Here is a 22,495-nt window from a genome sequence, read left to right as displayed (position 1 = left end):
TGTGTGTATGTAAGAGACAGAGGGACTCATTCTCTTCCTGTACGCTTTTATGTGAATAAGAAAATAGGCACGCATTCCAAGCTCTCGTGCTTGTTGTACAATATGTCTGGCTCTATAGTCTACACTCATCACAAAAGCCCTGTTCGCTTTTTTTTATCGTTCATTTTTGACGGGCTAAAATCAAAGGGGCTGCCGCTACAAAGTGTTCCTTTGAGGTGCATCCAAATTCGAGCAGAACAGAGACTTCTTAAGATGTGGAGATTTCTTTTAGGAAATAAAACATGATTAAAGGCACTGTGAAGAGGAAAGGACAGGAACACGGCTCTAACAATTAAGACTACAAGGGCGCCCACTTAAATGACTTTACACGGGACTATACGGGACGCGTTGCTTCATGATACAGTATCATGTCTCACGCTGGGAGCGTCACTCATTTGCATACATGAGGAGGCGTATGGTGTCTAGGAGCATGTGCATGTGGATGAGTTTATGTTTCAGAGCTCGAGTGCCTGTGATAGTGGATCCACCATCCCGGGCTGAAGCCAACTAACAATCCAGCCAGTCACAGACAGGCCTGAGAGCTCCGGGAGCCGAGCCAGGGCTCCAATCCCACCCCAAATCCTCTGGATTAGCTGTCAACAGGCCCCCAGATCTGCAGGATTAGCACATTATATTCCATTATCTTTCTCAAAACTGGAAAGCTCGCAAAGTTTCAGGTCAAATACGTCTCACCGCAGAGAAGCGAGTACAGGTGCCTTCAAACCAGGATGAGGAGCATGGTTGAAAACAGACCCAAACTACGAGCCCAAGTCAAAGCAGCGGTTTGGATCGTGTTCTCACTCAACGTTGCCAGGCAACAAAAAAACATGGTTCCAGGAAGTAAGGCAGTAAGCCATGAAAACCCACTCTCAATAACCCATTTTAGAATACCAGCACTGATCACTTCTTACCCGTTCTGTAACGGACTGTAGACTGGAGCAGAACCACTACATAAACAACTGCAAAACCAATCTCAGAACAAGGTCTATCTACTGTTTCTCCTGAGTGACACACGGAGCTGGGCAGGAGGGGTGTGTGTGTGTGTGTGTGTGTGTGTGTGTGTGTGTGTGTGTGTGTGTGTGTGTGTGTGTGTGTGTGTGTGTGTGTGTTCGTGCGTGACTCATGGGAGCAAGCGGGTTGTTCTGCAGTCTGTGATCCAGGGGGACTCTGGGGAACGGGGGAGCCGTTATCAGCGAGGGGGGGGAGGGGCTGTGATAGAGACTTGATCGCACCGTCGGTCTGCAGGGACCCGAGGAGCCCAGAGTTAATCAGAGACAGACAGACCCCTCGTGGCCCTGGGGGAGTCACGCATTGACCCGCACAGACACATGCACGCGCACGCAGATATACAAGAGCACATGTACCGCATCTAAGCCCGTACATAACTACATATATCTACAATGCATGTTCACACACACACACCTGCTCTTGGAAATAAGAATATGCAGGCACCATGCACGGCACACACACACGTCTTGCTGGCATCTTCGCCTTGTCACAGCCTCTAGATAAGGTTCTTCACCCAGTGTTATTCCCAGTGTCTGGAGCCCGAGTGTGCGCGAGCGAGCGAGCACACGCACAAGCACACACACACGCAATGTGTGAGACCGCCACAGTTATGGGATTAAATGGTGAGAGATGAAGCAGGGGAAAGCCAGTGGGTGAAGGTGAGACAAGAGGCCAGCTTATGTTTCACAGATGATTCTCAGATTCCCTCAATGTGCAAACATGATCTCATGACACCACACCCCTTTCATTTAAAATAACAGCTAAACACCATTAGCAGCAATGTTTTTAATGTGAGAGCGACTGCCTCCAAAAAACTCTCTTTCGCCATCTCTTTCGCACGCACGCGCGCGCGCGCGCACGCACACACACACACACACACACACACACACACACAAACACACACACGCACACACACGATCTCTGTCAGACAGCTCATATATTCTGACCTCCTGAACTTTAGACAGGGCTAAAGGTCAAAAGAAACTGGACATGAATCCTTGAACTAGAACAAAGTGTGCGTGCGTGTGTGCGTGCGTGCGTGCGTGCGTGTGTGCGTGTGTACCCTGACCCCCTCTGTACTACTAAAACACGTCCTCACATCCCCTCGGACATTCACGGAACATAAAGGGCTGTTGGTCTGCACACATAATACAGCTGGCTTAGTGTGCCCGTGCGCTCACTTACTCACACACACACACACACACACACACACACACGCACACACGCACACGCACTCGCACACACACACACACACACACACACACACACATACACACACACGATGACAAACAGATGACATAAATCTAACATGACCAACAACATACTGGTATATAATACCATACTTCCACTTGTACATTTACAAGTGCTACAGTATAGAAGCCAAACAGGGGCTGCTCGCTGAAAACAAGCTTTTGGTACGTCTGCGTCCGGTAAGTGACACGTCGCCCTGCGACGGGTCATAATTTAAGCGTAACACACTTCTGTTCTGCGCGGCAGCAGAAGTTGGGGTTCAGGGTTCAGCCATACAGCGAGCAGAGCCTGTCACACGCAGCCCGCCAGAACCTGCAGACACACAGGTATCCAGCTGGGCCAACTCTGGAGAAAAGGTGTAGGAAATTATATGGCATTTAGATTAATTAGGCACAGTTGTCAGCTTTAATTAACTACTAGGTTTAATTAACCATGTAATTAATCTTATGGCGGTGTAATGTGTGTGCACACACGCAGACACGCGTCAGGCCGAGTGTGTGTGTGTGTGGGGGGGGGGGAGGGGGGGGGGGGTTTGCGCACACGCGCGCCACACATACGCACGAGCTAGTCCCACACATGGACGTGATACATGCACAACAAATGTAATCTGTTCGGCTGACAACTGTTCACACTTTCGGCTGTCAAACCTCATAAGAGAGCTCAGTTGAACAGGCTACTGGCTAACCGGCTAATACAGCCCTTGAACGACATGAATCCAAGCTAAGAATAGAGACTGAAAATCCATTTCACGTTTCCCCCGCCACCCAGGTGGAATGATAAGCTACCAGCTAATGCGGTGTGTCCAGTCCACTTTCTACACTCGCGAAAACCTGAGTGTTCGTTTAACTCTGAGAGTGCACAAAGGGACCCTTTCGGGTCCATTTATGCACTCTCAGAATCAGATGAACACTCAGGATTTGACTGTGTAATACCCATATAATCCTCATTCAGATACATATAAAGGGAACTTAATGCCACCATTTCATTTGTCACGAACGCAGCCGAAAGCAGGCCTTTACAGGTCAATGTACGTTACCTACAGTACAGCAAACCAACTTTAAACCACAACTGACCAAAGTGAAAACTCCTCAGAGTTGATTTAACTCTTCAGCGTGGACAAAGGGTGAAGTTGCGGAGAGTGGGGATTTTATAAAACCCTCGTTTTTCACATTGTGGCTCACGTGTCGATTGGGTCACAATTAGCGGCCGGCCACACATCAACGCGGTCATCTGCAGCCTCAGAGCTAGACCAACAAAACACCTTTTGGTTGGTAGTTGATGTACTTTGAAGTAATCCACAAGCTGTGTGTGTGTGTGTGTGTGTGTGTGTGTGTGTGTGTGTGTGTGTGTGTGTGTGTGTGTGTGTGTGTGTGTGTTGAATAATAGGCTACTGAGCTGCCACTGTTCCAGAGATGAGAGGGTCAAAGGGGATATGGACCCTGACCTATCGACAGCTTGTCCACTAACCCCCAGAAGCCACCCAATTTTGGCGTGTGGCTCTTGTGCATGTGTCAGTTACGCCATACTTTTGTGTGTGCGTGCGTGCGTGCGTGCGCATCATCAAATAATTGGTTCAGGATTCCGGAATGCGACAAAAACAAAATTATTCAAGGATTCATGGGGTGTGTAGTTGCTTGAAAATACGTCATCTTTTCTACTCCTTCAAATGCATCTTGATTGACGGTGTGATCCTTGCTAGTGAAGTGTGTGTGTGTGTGTGTGTGTGTGTGTGTGTGTGTGTGTGTGTGTGTGTGTGTGTGTGTGTGTGTGTGTGTGTGTGTGTGTGTGTGTGTGTGTGTGTGTGTGTGTGTGTGTGTGAGGGTGTGTGTGTGTGTGTGTGTGCACGTGCGTGTGTGTGTGTACAAAGCCAGACGCTTTATGTGCGCTGACCTTTACTGAAATCATGAACACACCAATAAAGCACCAGGCTGTTATGTGAAGCTTTCCCTCAGGCGGACCGTTTAGGTAAGACCTGAGAGGTCAGAGGTCATGCTGTCTGCAGTGGACATGATCCTCACAAAGGCCATCATACAGTCTCACACGCAGTGATTAGCAACTGTAGGACTTTTAATAAAAGATGGCATTAACCTAATAATCAACATACAACTATTGTAGCTGGGCATTGCATATTTTTTAAAACCCTTTCCAAACATCGCGTGTGTTCATTAAAGGCAGCTCTACTGCATGTAGACAGACTGAAAAAACGGACAAACTGAACAACAACAGGCACGTCATAACAAGAAACCACGGGCACTATTGCAGAAACGATAGACCTTACTCTTTCTTTTGATACATGTGCGCCTGAGGATTTGTTTGGGCACGAGCAGTCGAGCACGTGTCGACATGACTGCAAAGCATCCAAGTGTGCAGCTACTGTCTGTGTGCAGCCACAGCCGAGTGGGCAGAGAGGCCATCGGGGAACTGGAGGGTCGACCCCTAGCTCACCCAGTGTACAACATCACGTGTCCATGAGCTCCTGAGTAACACACTTAACCCCAAACAGCTCCCCCATGCCTGTGTGCCCTCTTCGAAGCCGTCTGAGCAGCCATCAGCTGGTAATGCTGTAAAAAGCCCCTACATAGCCCCCATAACACAACTGACAGGTTGGTAAAGTTCACTCACATAGTCATGGAAAGCTTTGGCCTCGCTGGAATGTTCGCATGTCTCCCGCCGGTCCGGAGCCGCACAGTACAGATCCCAGAATACGCTGAGAAGGAGAAGAAGAGGGGAACAATCATTAGTCTTTTATTGTATTGGTAACATCCAATGCTGTTGCTTTCTGTTGCATTCTTTGTGGTTATGCTACCAGCTACCCGTCACCGTGACGAGCACAACAATGAACTTCATTTAATGAATTGCATTTTTATAGCGCTTTTCCAAGTGCTCAAAGCACTTTACAATGGTTCATTCATTCATATATTGGGAGGTGAAGCGGCGAACAGTCGACGCCAGCGTCCTCACTTCCCACATTCACACACCAATGGTGGCGAGCTCACACCGACCGACTCATTGGAGGCAATGTGGGGTTCAGTGTCTTGCCCAAGGACACTTCGACATGTGGACAGGAGGAGCCGGGATTCGAACCGCCGACCCAGGGATCATTGGACGACCTGCTCTACCTCCTGGGCCAAGTTTTGTCATTTCAAGGTCCCCCAACATATTATGCAATTATGCCATAGCTCACGGACCGCCCCATTTGATACAATGTTTATGTTGATCCCAATTTACACTGTAAAATGTGTTCATTTAATTCTCAGAATTACAGAATAGGTTCCTAACCCATCCGAACCCCTTTTGGTGTTAGCATCATGTCATGCTTTAGCTATTGAAAAATAGCAGATCTACAAGCTCATAGCACGCCACCGAGTGGCGCACTACAAGCTTGTATTTCTGCTATTTTTGAAAAATCGAAGAACGACTGACATAGAAACATAGCTTTTTCAGAAAACTCAGGATTTAGAAGGCATTTTTAGAATCTGATCTCAGGTCAAAATGGGCTAAATACCAATCATTTAGCTGGGGGGTCCCCCGGCCCAACGGGAGAACCAGTGGTTCTTTTAGTCAGTTGGTATACAGTATGCACGCCGGACCAAAACTCCAGAGAGCTCTCATCCAGACGGGGTGACCAAATGGAGTGCTTGCCCTGTTCCTCTCAGCCTGCCACCAAGACCTGTGGGTTAGCTTCCAATCGGCTATGATTATATTACTTACTGCCCAATCAGCCGTGGTCATATTAGCTAATTAGACCAATCCCACTCCTCCAGGGCAGTCAGAGGCCACCAGGTCCGGCCACTCCAAATGGGCCCTTAATTACTGCACAGAAATTAAGTACCTGGCTTGGCTGCATGTTAAGGAGTTCTCTCTCTCACGTTGATGATATTGATTTAATGGACAGCGCATTAAAATAAACTGCTGAATTGGGACTTGAAAAAATGTTTCACTTTTTTCCTTTTACTCTGTCTTGCCATCATTCAAAAGGAGTAAATATTCTGCTTTGTTCTTCGTGCTGATGTGAGGAAAGCGGGCGTAGAACAGCCCTGACACTTGATGTGACAGACTGCAAAATGGAGCAGAAAATATTAGCTGATCGCCCCATAACCGTGTGTGTGTCAGAGAATCGCTCACCGGCAACCTGTCATACATTTGGTCATTTTTCAATCCGTGGGATGTTTTAGCCCCAGCCGGTTTGTTTGGATGGCTGGTTGCACGGCAAGATAATGTGACTCACTCTTATCTAGGAGTTGTTCCATTTCCTTCTTTACGACTCGGAAGTTAAAATCGTACTGTAAATCACAAACTCTGCCATGTCCTCTTTGTGCTTTCGATTTTTATTATTTTGGTGATTCATACGTTGTTGGAGGACACCGTGAAAACTATAGCCTGTCATTTGTTGTGGATCCTTGATATGAAAAGAACAATAAACCGTGCTACAGTATCAGGGCAGGGCAGCCACATGCCTGCCAAGCAAGTCAAAACACATTAATTAAAATAGAAGTCGGCTATTGAATGGGAAAAGTTTAAAGATAAAGACATATGTTAAAAATAAAGATAAAGTTTAAAGACAAGAAGCTTTGCCCTGAGGCATCCATTCCAGACAAGGAGCAGATGTACAAGGAACAGAAGTTAACAAGACAAGGGAGACTGCATCGTGTGTGTGTGTGTGCATCGTGTGTGTGTGTGCGCACGTGTGCGTGCGTGCGTCCGATCTGCTGTCGGGAAGAAACCACCTAACTCCAAAATGTTCATATTTCAGGGAATGAAAAAATACTTTTGCAGGAATTAAGAAAACCTTGTATTTGTAAAACAAAGCTATACTGCCTCATCAAAGTTGGTGTTCTGACTTTATATATTGTCAATTACTTGAGTCGTCTCATATAAGAATTGTGGTCCAAAAATATGTTCATCATCCTATCCTTGTTCATCATAACGCCATTTAGGTCGACATCATGGTATAACTTCATGTTGTGAGAATAATATAGCAGCAGCCTACTATACTATGCTACAACTTCATCACCCTATCCTTGTTTAAACATTGATCTAACTGGGAAGTGTTGAGCTGTTACGATCATGACAGAATCACGACAGTTTGACATTGTTTGATAAAATATGGGGACGGTTTATCCAATATATTACGGTTAATGATTTATCTTATTTAATGGTGGAAACTGAAAATGTCTAATTGTATTCTCTGCAGCTGTTGTTTGGACTTATGGCCATAATGACTGTTGTTGTTACCAGTCTAAGTGCCCTTATTTTATTATATTGTATTTATATATGTATGTACTGTATGGTTTTGTTTTTTAGTTTTTTTAAGTAATTGTATTGTCTGATGTGTTATGTATTGAAAAATGCAATAAATATAATTGTTAAAAAAAATTGCCTATCTACAAGCTCACGATGCATCACAATCATATCTCGACACGTTGGGAGCTTAATGTAGATCTTCTATATTTCTTACTGTGGACCACCACCACCGCAAATATAAAAGCAGCTGGTAATAATATGACTATGTCATCATTTCTTGTTTTACATCATGTTCTTGTTTCAGCTGCAAACTATTACAGAACATACCTAAGTGTAAATGGATAATGGTGTGTAGTTGGCAGGAGTGTGTTTTAAACTACAGCTTGAGGTCATGCAAATTCTGCGTCATCCATTCAAATGAGAAACCATATGACTACATAACTTGAGGAGGTGGGCACTCACACACACATGCGTACAGGCAAGACACACACGGTAACTCTCATTTGCACATCCTTACGTGTGTGCATTCACATGCACGTAAACACTCACGCACACACAAATATGCACGCACTCACACACTCACGCACACACGCACGCACACACACACACTTCAGAACAGGAAGGGATTAGCGTCCAGCCGTCCAGGAGAAGACAATTACTAAAATGAAATGCCATCATGATAATTATTTGCAATTAACTGGGGTTTGACAAAGCCAGTGGCTAGAATGTGCCTTTCCATTAAAACAGGCAGGGTAAACAAAGAAACAGGCAGAAAGACACACAGGCGGTTGGTGTCGCGGCCACGGCGATAATCCTACATGTGCGCCTTCGGCCAACCTGTCGGCCAGCCAATCAGAGACTTCGGGCCAACCTGTCAGCCAGCCAATCAGAGGAGAGAGGGTGGAAGAGAGAGACAACCATGCAGGTGACGTTGTCTTCCGCTTATCAATACAGTGTCGCTGTCGGGTGAAAACCTCTATGTCCAAAACCCTTCCTTTTTTATTATTATTATTATTATTTTAAAATGAATGCCCTTCTTCATCATTCAACACTTGAATGATGAAGGGCATTCATTTAGGAGGAAAAAATACAATAATAAAAAACATTGAAATATGGAGATACAAGGTGTCTACCCGACAGCGGCGATAGGCTCTTCTAAATGGGACACAAAACGCAAATCAAAGGCTCTTTCAGAGTGGGAACTCTGGGGGAGGGAGGGGTAAAATTTTCAACAATATTTGTATGCTATTTTTGACTCATAAGTGACTTGAAAAATTCATAAAGAAACTTTGATCAAAAGAAAGAAGGGGGATCTTTTCCAGTTGTCTTCATCACCTCCACTGAAGTACCGGCTATTCTCCGGGGGGGGGGGCAGATAGAGAGAGAGAGAGAGAGAGAGAGAGAGAGAGAGAGAGAGAGAGAAAGAGACAGAGAGAGACAGAGAGACAGACGCATCCAGAGACAGTAGCACGTTGCGATGGAAATCAGCTGCTGTGTACTACTGCAACAGGAAGCCCTCTCTCTGGACTGTAGATAATAACTACAGGATTTGACAAGGAGGGGAGCCAAGAAAAAAAGAGGCCTGAGCAGAAGCCGATGAGTGATGCATATTGTTAACACATGTACATACCAACAGAGGAACACGTCCCCGCTGTCAAGCCTGTGGTGGTGCTGAGGCATTGTGACCGAGACAAGCCTAACGATATACTGGTTTATTCAAACGGCACGTCCTTGATTCGCTTTCCTGTATTGACTTATACTGAGCCTCCTCGAGGGGCTTCCGTTTAAGATTATCAAATATTTGAAAACTATGTGAGCATGCTTTCCGTTCTCAGAGAAACAGATGAGAGGTGATGTGAGAAGAGAAGAGGAGCTACGAAGCTCGTGTTTCACGGTCCGATATACCTGCTTTTATAAAAAATAAAAAGAAGAGGACAGGATATTTAGAGTATAAAGTGAGGAGAGGAGCTACAAAGCTCGTGTTTCCGGTCCGATACCTGCTTTTATAAAAAAGCGGCCCAGAGATTTAAGAGCAGAGCCCATATAGTTACACTCTGTTTACTCTCCCCCTTGCCAAGAGGAATGTCAGCTAGGGGCTATGACAGAGATGATACCTCTACACATGTTGTCTTGTGCTGAGGTGCACGTGTGCGCATGCGTGCATACGTGCGTGTGTGTTGTGGCGGGGTGGGAGAGCTCGAGGATTCTGTAGCTGTCCAGTGAAAATTGGTTAAAGCAATCGATTCTAGGATAAGGAGAGAGCGAGCGCCGGCCAACAGAGGGAGAGCTAATGACACAATCAACACCTGCAGTCCTCCCCGAGACCTTTCTTTATCCCTCCACGCACAACAACAGATGTGGATGACCCCCCCCCCCCCCCTCCCCACACACACCCCCAAAAAAGAAGCATAACCCTCCCCACAGCCGCTCGCAGACCAGAGCCCCCCCCCCCTTCCCCCCCCTCCCCCAACAGGAAACTGCTAGAGACAGGGCCTACGTGGGACAAACCCTACACATGGAGAGACAGAGAGAGAGAGAGAGAGAGAGAGACAGAGAGAGAGAGAGAGAGAGAGAGAGAGAGAGAGAGAGAGAGAGAGAGAGACAGAGAGAGAGAGAGAGAGAGAGAGAGAGAGAGAGAGAGAGAGAGAGAGAGAGAGAGAGAGAGAGACAGAGAGACAGAGAGACAGAGAGAGAGAGGAGGGAAGTAAGAGGAGGATGGATAGGGGGATCTCGGATTTGGCTGTTTAACACAAAAGGAGCCTGGAATGCAAGGAGTTAATCCATTCTGGGGTCTCTCTTCCGCAAACAAAGGACAGGCCTCCAGACAAAGGTTGAGGGAGGGGGAGTGCAGGGGATGGGGGGAGGCGGGAGGAGGGGGGGTGGCGGGAGTTTGGTGGCTTTCCCCTACCATCTGGAGCTTTTGTTTGGGGGAGGGGGGCTGGGGGTCTGGGGGGGCAGGGACTCCAGCCCCCTCCCCACACACACACACACACACACACACACACACACCCCCCACCCCCAGTGAGTCCCATGTCCACGTGCTGCGGGCTCAGACAGACGCCCCTCGGCTAGGTCATACCGCACTGGGGCCCTGCCCTGCTCAGCCTGGCTAATCATCAGCCTGCTCTCCAACTGCTCACACACACGCTCTCTCACACACACACACAAACAACAAACATACACACGTGCACAGTGCACACGCTCACAAACACACACACACACACACACACACACACACACACAAACAAACAAACATACACACGTGCACAGTGCACACGCTCACACACACACACACACACAAACAAACAAACACACGTGCACAGTGCACACGCTCACTCACACACACACAAACACGTGCACACGCACAGGCACACAAGTACATGCTAGGTCATCCAAAAACATTCTGCTATCACTATCAGACACATACTCTCTCACACTCTGTTGAAATATATCAATAAGGTCAGAAGGACGTACACACGGCAACTGTTCCACTCTCCTTTCAGGCTTACACACACACACACACACACACACACACACATACACACACACGCACGCATACAGAGAGAGCAGGTCTCCCCAATTCCTCTTATTGGTCAGGTCAAAGGCGAGAGCAAACGTATGCAGTGCTGTATGTTTGTGTATGTCAGTCTGTCAGTATTACTGGTAGCTGTCCAAGTGGAGAGCTGTCAGGATGATGGAAGCCAGGCTCTCCAAAAAGGACCATTATGAACTGTGTCAACAGGCTGCAATATTACACCATGTGGGTCCCACAGTAGAATGAATGAAGTCACAATCACTGCTTCGCTGGCGGGGGATTTGGGACGAGAAAGAAGGGACGAATGACAAACAAAGCCTTCCCCGTCCAGCCTCTCAGAGCCCACCTCTTGTCCTCCACCGCCCCCACACCCGCCCCTGGCTGCCTGTTGCCTCTCGAGTCTCTAATCTCCTTGCAGTCTCTTTCGCTGCTCCTGAATGTTTGGCTGCCTAGTTGCTCCAAACCTCCAGTCATGCCCAATTTCCTACTTGCCTGTTTGGCTGCCTCTCTTTTCAGTGCCAATCTACAAAACTTTGTGTCTGTCTGCCCGCCTGGCTGCTTTGTTTTGCGCTCTATACCCGTCTTCCTGTCAAAGATCTGTGCCATGCCTGAAGGCCGGCCGGCCTTCCTGCCTGCCTGCCACTGCGCTTCTCTTCCTCGTCTGGCTCTGAACTCAGGTTCTCCCGGCTCTTGGCCTGTCAGCTGGAAAGGGGAACCCTGCATTTTGGGTGTTCCCGACGTCTCCTCCACTTTAGACAGAGGGAGAACTACTGTACATGTCAGGGCTGTCAGCCGAATGGCTCCGTTCTCCAAGCCAGACAGAAAATACACTCTATTTATCTGGCATTAACACGTCTGACAGATTGCTTTAAAAGCAGCGTTTGAGGGCAGGAAAAACACACACGGAGCCCAGTTCTGTTCAAAAAGGAGAATCAGGTTTCTGAACCGCATGGCGGGCCAGTTCCTCAACTCTGAAACCAAACTATTTGGGATAGAAGGAGCTGTGCATGACTTTGACTTTGATTAGTCCATCTGCAGTTTGACTCATGGTTCAGATGTTGAGGGTTTCCTTTTCCTTTTTTTAAGGTTCAGTTGAAATAACAGAGGAGGGGAAGTTAGCTGGCGTGTCAATCAAATCACATGGAAACCAAGGGAAGCAGTACTTAAACATGTGTGACATGATGCACTTAGCATTCCCAGCAATTACGCTGTAAAATGCTTAGTGTCCATTTAACTCTGAGAGAGTACAGATATAACATTGGTTATATCAGAGTTACGGACTGAAAAATGAACACCGAGGATTTTACTGGGAATTGTCCCTGTCCACATGTCCACATTCTTTTAGGTCATCAAGAGTACTTCGGCAGCACGCACGTGAGCCGTTTAAAGACGTGTGTGCGTGAGAGGAGAGTCTTTAAGACGGAGAGTATTGGTAGCTGACCGGATAATGCTTCGGCCGCAAAATGGCAACGTCCCCGTTTGTATTCCTACTGGAGTCTTGTGTTGCATCATTTCTGTCCCCCTTTCTGCCCTGGTGTTTCCTGTCTGTCTTCACCGTTCTGTCTAAATTAAGTAAACCTGCCTGATGTGGTCTAAAGGCCAATACGTGCTCCTTTACGACCTCGGAAAAGCTTCCCGTTCGGAAAGGCTTTCCGAACTATATACTTCGGAGTACCAGGACATCTGGAGGTGCACGCTTTCTGAGACAAACTTTTGAGACAATTTGTGTCAATTTGTAGTTATATTATCTCTTTCCCCACCAGGTTTAAGGTCTCTGCCACCATAGAGCTTTTCAGCCGTAAGCCCTTATTTTGAAGAGCCACCAGCTGATTTGTTGAACCGGAAGTAACAATCAATCATTTCCGGGGCAGCCAATAGACACTTTCGCTGTAATCAGAAGCGCTAATATAGTACTGCGAGGCCACAGGGATTTTTTTATTGAGCTCCTAAAACAATTATGTTCTGTATGATCACTAGAGATGCAACCAATCCGATATTATATCGGGATCGGCCTCCGATCCAGCTTAATTAATGTATCGGAGATCGGATTTGACGCCACCGATACACGCTCCGATACAGGAGGGGGACACGTGTTTAATGTTTACTACAGTCCGTCCTGCACAGACAGTGCAGTGAGCGAATCCAACCTCCAGTACATGTACAGACTGCAAACAGTTTATAGAAAAAAGCCCCACTAAGGTGCATATTGCACCTTAGTGGGGCTTTTTTCTCGTGAAGAATGGAGAGTGTTTAAGTCCAAGAGAATGGAATCACTTACAGACTTAACAGTATTAAAAGTATAAAGTTTACCCGTCGTCGCACGGATCAGTCAAGTCACTGCATGCGCAGTTCAGTTGTGTGGAGCTGCGTTCTGACATTGTTGTTGAGATTGCTCTTGTAATCCATTCTTCTGCTATATATATTAACTGCACACACGTGCTGTTTAGCGTGTGATTAAATATTTGTAACTTTATTATTGCCATTGAAAAAAATGCTGCTGTGACGTGACGATGATGATGATGATGAATAATAAGCGCGCGTCGTCGTCGCGGTTAAATCCGTCTTTATAAAAAAAAATTGCGGCTTACGCCTTTTATTGATTTTTGAAGGGACAGACAGTAGGCTGACAGGAAACGGGAGAGAGATGGGGGGATGACATGCAGTAAAGGCCGTGTCGGGCTCGGGAGTCGAACCCGCGGCACACTGCGACTGGATTACCAGTCAGGTGCCCAGACCGTTACGCCACGGCCTGGGCCCGTCTTTATATAATTGGCTCAGTTATCAAACCATGACATTGTTGTCAGAAGCTCAAATATTGATTCAGATTGTAAGTGTAGTGCAATTCTTAAGACAAAGACAGAGTTTGCAAACTAAAGTAGCAACACAACAACAGCTAGCGCCATAACAAACGTCCTGAGGTATTTTCTTTCTCCCCGAGTTCTGTCGGTAAGGCTCAAGGCTTTTGTCACATGATAGCGCAGCTGATTCCAGGCATCACATTAGGGGTAAAAAGGTACCACGTGTATATAGCAATAATAATAATTACTATTATTATTAATAAACCATAGTATTAATTAACAGGTTACATGCAGGCATCACTTTAGGGGTAAAAATGTACCTTTGCACATAATATAATAATAAACCATAGTATTAATTAACAGGTTGCCATTTCCTTAAGGTTTACAGGTTAAACACTTCTTAGTCTTATTTTTACAGGTTAAACACTTAACCATAAACATCCCCTCTTTGAATTTAAATGTAAGGCATTTGTACAATTAATAAATGGCTTATTGAAAGTTAATGCATTTTTTGTATTTATTTGTTTTGCAATGTAGCCTACAGCAAATATCGGATCGGCAAATATCGGATATCGGGAAATTTCAAAATTAATATATCGGATCGGAATTGAAAAATCTGTATCGTTGCATCTCTAATGATCACCTCAAGTTGAGCTTCAATTCCGAGAAAGACGCCGCTAAAGATCGTCGCTAAAGACCGTCGCTAAAGACGGAGGGAAAATATTCAATGACATCACAACGCGGACGCAAAGCGTTGCCAGGCGACGGAGATGCAAAGAACCGGTAAAAATAATAATAGCGATGCTGGATGCATTATAAACTAATAACTGGTACAATGTCGTTCTAGGCGAAATGTGACTTTTAATAAAACTCGTCCAATGTCGTCCTTAGAAGAAAATGAGTAAACTCCCTTAATCTACACTCTTCGATCTATGATACCAGTAAGACACCTGAGGGCAAAAAGTGAGCACTGGCCATATATGGAGTATGTCTTGAGTGTAAAGGGTTTGATGAGGTCAGATCAACATATGGAATGTCAGAACAGGTCAGCTCCATATATGGAGATCTAAGAGTGTACAGGGTTTGATGAGGACCCAGGTAGGGCCAGGCCTTAATTTTAGGGCCTGTTGAAGTTTTCGCCGGCTGCCGGGCGAGGCTGCACAAATAAGTTAAATAACTTTGGAGAAGGCCCATCTAGAGTTTAAATGGACAGGTATCAGCCAAAAGGGAGACATTTAAGAGGAAGGATGGATGGGGAAGGATCAACATATGGAATGTCAGAACAGGACCTTCGGTCACAATAAAACTCTTTGAAGTAACGGGTATTAAAAGGTAATAAATGAACACGTACCACCACCATGAGTGTAGGAATCCTGGAGGTTCCCCTAGTGTAATGTTCTTCTCCCATCGGATCTGTAGGAGATAGAAAGAGAGAGGGAGGGAGGGAGAGAGAGGGGGGCATGGGAGAGAAAGGAAAGAAAGAAGGATACATGAACAGAGGGGAGAAGGGAGGGAAACAAAACCATTAGGCATTGCAGTGTGACATGGCATTATGATGTACTGTAATGTTTGTTTAGTAAAACTTCACTCCAAACACACTGTGGGCAGACAAACAGGGGGACCGACTGTCAGAGAGAGGAACAGGCAGTAATGGACACAGGTAGGTAGAGTCGGTCAGTGCAGTTAAGTGTGGATCAGACACTCTGTCGTCTCCAAGCAGCAGTCCTCTCCAGAGGCCTTTAGAGACCCACCGAGTTCCAGCCTGTATCTGGACACTGAGATAAGATCCAGCCAAAGATAGCAGCTATTCTGCTTTACACGCAGGCACGCACACACGGCTCACCCTAACACATCTCTCAGTTTTTACTAACCACCGTTTCAGTGGTCACCTTATCACCTAAAACTGGAGTACGAATAGGACTTACGACACGCTAAAAAAATAAGCCACTCCGACTAGCTCTCTTTCCTTAACACCCGATCTACAAGCGTATTGCTGCAGATGGGCTATTTTCGCTGAATGTTCATATATGGAGGTGTGACGGATCGACTGACGGATGGGCGGACTGACAGGTTTTGCAGGTTTTCATAGTAATCTGCAACCTACAGTTGCAATAACTAAAGACTTACGTTACGTTTTATTTATTTACTTATTTTTCCCAGGGGAATCCAACTGAGACCAAGGTGATTTTACAATGGTTTTACATACCTGACATAGTCAACCAGGTACATAAAGATATAATACAAAAACACACAAAAAAAACCTTAAAACCAAATATCACAAAAGCAGGTGCATAAGCCGTTTTCTTTTTTTTTCTTTTCTTTTTCAATAGAAAATGAAACAACTGTGTGTGTGTGTGTGTGTGTGTGTGTGTGTGTGTGTGTGTGTGTGTGTGTGTGTGTGTGAGAGAGAGAGAGAGAGAGAGAGAGAGAGAGAGAGAGGATGAGTGAGTGAGGGTGCATTCCATGTGCACTCTTAGGGAGGTACAGAGGCTAATTGAGGCATCAGAGTCCAATAGAGCCAGGTGTGGGTTCCCTTCCCTCAGCACACATTGTGGGAATAGAACACCCTTATCTGTCCTAGTAACTGTACTACAGTACACTGTGAAGTCCTGAGTGTTCATTTAACACTGAGACACTGAGAGAGGTTGTGCTACTAGGTTGGGTAAATACTCAAACACTGTGCTTAGGAACTTAACTTGAGTATTTCTATTTTTTACTCCACTAATATAAGCACAGAGGCAAATATTGCCTCTTGGGGGGGGGGGTTGCATACATTTTCAGCATGTATATTATTTTGACATCAATAGAGTTATACTCTAAGTGTGCAGGACAGGGGGAAAAAGCTTTACACTGTGGTATTCTAAAAACAGAGTGCTTGGTCTTCCTCCACTGGGCAAGGGAAGATTACAACACAAAAGAGAGAGCCAAAGTGTTGAGGAGAAAACCCAGGAAAAAGATGATCTGACCTGTGTGGAATGGATGTGAGATTGACGGGTGAATATTAACAGGGTAATTTAATGCTGAGTGAATCATGATTGATTACAACACTTTGCTTCTGATCACACGGAAGAATTTCTCAAGACCTTGAAGGCTATCGCTGGAACTAAGAGCCGGTGGCCGTGGAAGGTGGAGGCAAAATGTGGAGCTGCTCTTATCCTTAAGTCTTTATTTATGATCTTGACTGTGAGTAAAATCAAACTCTTACCCGACTGTAACTTAGTCTAACCATGGACCATGACGACATCTATATATACTGTATATCATCGCTGTCAGGCAGAAACCTTCTATTTTCCATATTTCAACTTTTAGTTTTTTCTTAATTGCAGTGTATGCGTACAATACCAACAACTGACATCAGATTAACTCAGTAGGCTCAGTACCCATGCCTCGTGGATGGAATGTGTGTTTCTACACTGTGCGTGCGTGCGTGTGTGTGCATGCGTGCGTGTCTCCAGTTGTCTATGACCCAGAACTTAACCCCTTTCCAGCAGCACACCAATAACACTCAATCTCTGGGAGGAGATTCACCCAGAAGGGTTCTGCAATCAGCAAGACTCTCTTCAGTCCTGCTACTTAATCTCCCAGTGCTGTTCCCCATCTCTTCATATTTTAGCTCTTTTCCTGGTTGTTGTCAGTGGGGACAGCCTCCGGCCCTGCCTGCCTGCTTGACAGACTATCTGTCTTTGAAAACTTACAACTGAAAGAGGTGTTACTATTTCCTACAGGTGCGGTGATCAAAAACATTCAAATGAAGGAACAGTTCCTCCCAGATACAATTAGCGTGAAAGACACTCAAGTGCAGACTGTCAAAATATGATTGATTGCCAAAAGATCAATCAATGTGCATTACCAACATATTGATATTGTACAATTCAATACAAGTAGTGCTGTTTATTCATATGTTGGGGCAATACACTCTTTAAACATTCTACATCTTTCAACAATCACCATACTAATCCAGCAAGCGGGAGAAAGGATAGCTTGTAGCTAGTATTACATGGTAAATTTATATAGCGCCTTTATCCAAGATGGTGATGAAAATGCACAGTCTCCAGCTAATTAGAATTGCCTATACACCATGGCCATGGTATAAATATATAGACAGATATAATAAAAAAACTTTATCTAAATAAGACTTATATTTGTTCCTTGTAACGCTGCCAAGAGCATGTAAAACCCTCTTGAACGTAAAGTACATGGTTAGCACTTAACACGCCGACATTTGTTGTAACTTAATTAAAGTTCTTATGTGTTATTACAAAGCCCATTAATCTGAAGCATTATAGTGCCACAAAGCCACACACAACCGGGATCATCGCTATTGTGTTACACCGGTGCAGCTTTTGTGCTTCAGCATGGGATCCCAGTCCCACTCGTGCATGTGCAGCTGAATCCTTATTTTCACTCAGCCACTACCTAGCAACCGCTCATTTACACACGTCATCCATGTGCCACATGGTAACTTTTCAATGAACGACATGACACAGCCCATCACTGATCCTCCGTCCAAGACACGCCACTTCTGTGATGCTCCGAAATTGTAAAACCCAAATAGCAGATTATATGCACCGGCATTTGCCAATAAGGCCCTCACAGTGTGTCAGTGAGTGTATTAAGTGGAGCTGAATAAAGGCAACAGGGCAGTGAGGTGTTTTGGAGGAGAAGGCAGGGACCATTATCAGGAAGGACGTCCATTAAGGAAGAGGATGCAGCACATTAGAGACTTGAACTCACTGTTCAGGGGATAATGTCAGACTAAATAGTCCAGCTGCAGAACTGCCTGAAAGTTACATTTAACAATAACCACATACTGTACAATAATAATAATTAATGATATATATTTTTATTATTTTTAAATGGCAGATCGTTACGCTCACAGAGCTGTAGAAGTGGTACTTTTGACCGATTTATGTCTAAAATTGGCACGGTGGGGTCCATGAGGTTAAATGATGTGTATTAAACTATTTGCCACTATTATAGCAACCGGTCCCGGCTCATTGATTTGATGATATTGCTATACTTGTGTTGTTGGGATAATAAATGACCTGATGCGATACAATGGTGAGATTACCCAACAGTTGACCCCAGGGCGCCTCATAATGTGAATTCCATGTTTGGCCATACAATAGAGTAGGAATACCATTCATCCGCTGACTACAGGAAGTCAATATGAAAAGCACTTCTTACCTCTGACAGGAAGGTCTGTGCTGATTTCTGTGCGCCGACGTGCAGCAAATACTCGTACACATATAAAGCTAACCTGCAAAACAGACACAATAGACAGAGAGAGAGAGAGGGGGGGGGGGATCAGTGTCTTGGTTCAAATTATTTACACATCCTTCCAAATGTTCTTCGAAACGCCTCAATCCCCATTTTGTTTTCCCCGGCTAGTACATTCAAACAAATTTATAGCAAAGCAAAATTACAGCTAAAATATTACCACTTTGTCAGGTTTTACGGTGTAAAAGCTCAACATGCTCATTGAGGAACAGCGATTATGTGATGTAAGCCCTCACAATTCTGAGCTAAAGAGCCTCCGTGGCGTCGTGCCATATCCCTCTGGTTTGAGGAACTGCACCATTGAGACATAAAGGCTGAAACCAAAACAACGAAGAAGACTCCCACAAAAACAAAGGAAAGGAAAAATGCTCGCTCACAGCGGGAGTTTGTTCCCCCGCACACCAGCACGCAGCTCGCTGAATATCTGACATTTTTGGTGTCCATTAGTGGTACCATTCCAACATGTCTCCGAGTTTTGGACCGGAGATGGACCGCTGTACACCCCTTCCGTGTTTTTATTCATGTCTGCTTGGGGGCAAAAGTAACACTACTACAGTCTACTGCATGGAGTACATTTAGTAGTACAATGACTCCCATACAATAGACTCTGGACAGGCACCAGCATGTGATCAACCCTGTGAAATCTTCAGCTTTGATGTGTTCTACAGCCCCGTTTGTCAACCAGGGACAAACAGCGCTTAAAATGTTTAAATATATATTGAAACTTTTTAATGTATAAAAATATATAAAAATAATATTGCATCCAAGTCCATCAACAATGCTTAACCACAAAATGCTTAAACACTAGTGTTATGGAAAGTTTTAAATCAAATAATGACGATTCTCAAATAATGACTATTCCAGGCTTGATGTACATAATTGCACGGGATATCACGTGCCAAATATAACAGATAATCAAGCTCATGGTCAACGTATGAACTTGTAGAACAGCAATTTTTCTGTGTGTGACACCGGTCCACAAACTGGCTTTAAGATCATTAATGTGTTAAATATTAATTAAAAGAAAAGAAAATATACTGTGTTATTAGTTCTTATAGGCTATGCAATATACATTGTAAAAAGTAGTAGCCTTAATGGAGGCTGTAGCCTTGTTTATGCTCAGGGGGTTATGCTATATATACCACAGGGCTCTGGTCAGGGAGCTTGGACTCAAGGATGACAGTGATTGTGGCATTATAGATTTTATATGTTTGATAGGAGGTACAAACAGACAGGGTTGGTTTATGATGAATGAATGGTATCTGAAATACAGTGACAGAAATACAAATGTGGGATATTAGGAAATGAAAGCCAAAGAAGAAAATGAATACAGTTGGGTGTATACTCAATCAGCCTGTAACTGAATAGTAGGCTATAGTATAGGCCTAGTGTAGGTGACAGGCCAGTAATGTAGCTTTAGCACACTGAACCACACTAAAAGGTACAGAATCATGTAAATTACAGACTTATGCAAGTAATGTTTCAAACCTTAGCTTAAACAAAGCCTCATGAAACTAAGGACATTAGAAAGCTAATATTAGCAACTTTAGCATGGATGTGGCATAGGAATTAACTTAGCAAAAAACGAACTTTTTAAATAATATACAAATGAATTATTTTACCATGAACTTTTACAACATAAATCAATATTGTAACTTCCTCAAGAACACATTCTGGTCCTCCTGTTTGTCTGTAGCTACATGTGAGCTGCCCAGTAGACACAGCTTCACAACTGGGGTCCTGCCCATGCAGAAGCCTGAACTAAAATATAAACTGGGTCCTAAAGATGACTATAGGTGCCTGAAAAGTCCTGCACAAATAAAGCAATTAAATGTAGCTATAGGGAACATACATATTATATGGAAAATATTATATACAGTTAATATTGTTGTGGGAAGGTGTGGTGGGGATGGCCTTGAAGATTGTTTGAAATAAGTGGTCCAGAGCAAAAGAGGAGGGGTGCTCTTATCATCGTACACGTACATCATCATACATCATCTCATTCCGGCCAATCAGAATTTGCGTCCTCGCCTTCGTCTCCAATGTTTGCGTTACGCAATGTTTGTGTTTACACAAACACCCAAAATTGTCCATTCATTGTCAATGGCATTTAATGTTTGTGTTAGGACAAAGTTTGTGTTTACACACACAGTAAAAGCTGGGCAAAAAAAACAAACAAAAACACGCCCATGTGAACTGCACGGTGCAACTATACTATACAGCGCCACTTGAAGGTAGTCACCCAGCGGTATTGCAGCTGTACCTACTGCAAACAGACATACATAGGGAGTTAGGGACATAGGGACACACACGGCCAGTCATTGGAGCTGTGTGCACCGCTCAAAAAAGAAAAGAAAAAAAGGTTGAGAGCCACTGTTGTACAGCAGAGCGACTGCACTGGCTAGGCGCTGTTCTTCATGCCGATCACATCCCTGGGAGGCCAGAGCAGACGCAGAGTTATGATGTTTGGGTTGATGTCGCCTGATACGGATTGAATCAATAATGAGCCAAACCAGAGTAGAACGACCTGGTTCTCTGTCATCTCCAGACTCCAGGACATCACCCGCTGATTATATCCTCCAGCTGGTCCAAACCAGTTTTGACTTGCAGATCACACACACTGCCTTCTAAAATTTCTCACTGTTACATCAGATACAACTATATCAACAACCATTTCAAGTACAAAGAAAGTACGAATTTTAGTTTTTCCGTGTGGAGAATGTCTCTTTGTTAGCGTGGTGTTGTTTTCCTCTGAAGGACTGTCAGGTTAGGCTTGTGGTCATTGAAGGGCATCACGGCGCGTTCCAGGTGAATATAGCAATGTACAAATTACTGGCTGTAAAAATTAATATTAATCTCATATGGACGGTTTCAGTACCTTGGGTGAAAGTGAACAACAGTGTTTATAAGATCAGTGCAGCCACATTTAATTAAAAGTTGTCTGTGGTGACAGTTTGCCATTTGAAATTGCCATTTAAACATACCCATAATGTGAGGCAAGCAAGCCTGGAGAGAAACATTTGTAAGTGCTTTCTTCTCTGCTTGACTTTTAAGTGCTTTCTTCTCTGCTTTACTTTTTAAGGGCTTTCTTCTCTGCTGTAGTCACTTTTATTTTACTTTTACCAAATGGGAACATTAATTGAAATCAAAGATTTGCGACATTCTGAGGTTTGCTCTGATCAACAATCCCCAGCATGTTTTTTGATTGCTGAATGAACAGTCTCCATCAGTTACTTTGGAACCTAGCTCTATCATTGATTGATTGATTGATTGATTGATTGATTGACTGATTAGTTTATCGAAAAGGAATTCAAAAGGATAAATACACAAGCAAGACTTG

At 44.6% G+C, this 22,495-nt stretch overlaps 1 protein-coding gene across 1 annotated transcript in view; it reads right to left on the bottom strand.

Moving 5' to 3' along the window:
- Positions 1-2,589: 2,589 nt before the first annotated feature.
- Positions 2,590-22,495, bottom strand: part of LOC310859952 (single-stranded DNA-binding protein 3-like) — a gene marked incomplete at its 3' end in the record, with an annotated part of 33,707 nt that continues 13,801 nt past the window's right edge. The window contains exons 2-5 of the mRNA XM_083766719.1: positions 19,063-19,135; positions 15,227-15,288; positions 4,921-5,005; positions 2,590-2,643 (exon numbers count right to left, since the gene is read on the bottom strand). Coding sequence (XP_083622845.1) covers positions 2,590-2,643; positions 4,921-5,005; positions 15,227-15,288; positions 19,063-19,135 — 274 coding nt within the window. The remainder of the gene's footprint in view (positions 2,644-4,920; positions 5,006-15,226; positions 15,289-19,062; positions 19,136-22,495) is intronic.

This window comes from Protomyctophum parallelum (genome assembly GCF_964188405.1).
Source record: "Protomyctophum parallelum genome assembly, chromosome: 6".
NCBI classification, from domain to species: Eukaryota; Metazoa; Chordata; class Actinopteri; order Myctophiformes; family Myctophidae; genus Protomyctophum; species Protomyctophum parallelum.
This window is presented reverse-complemented; position numbering and strand designations above follow the sequence as displayed.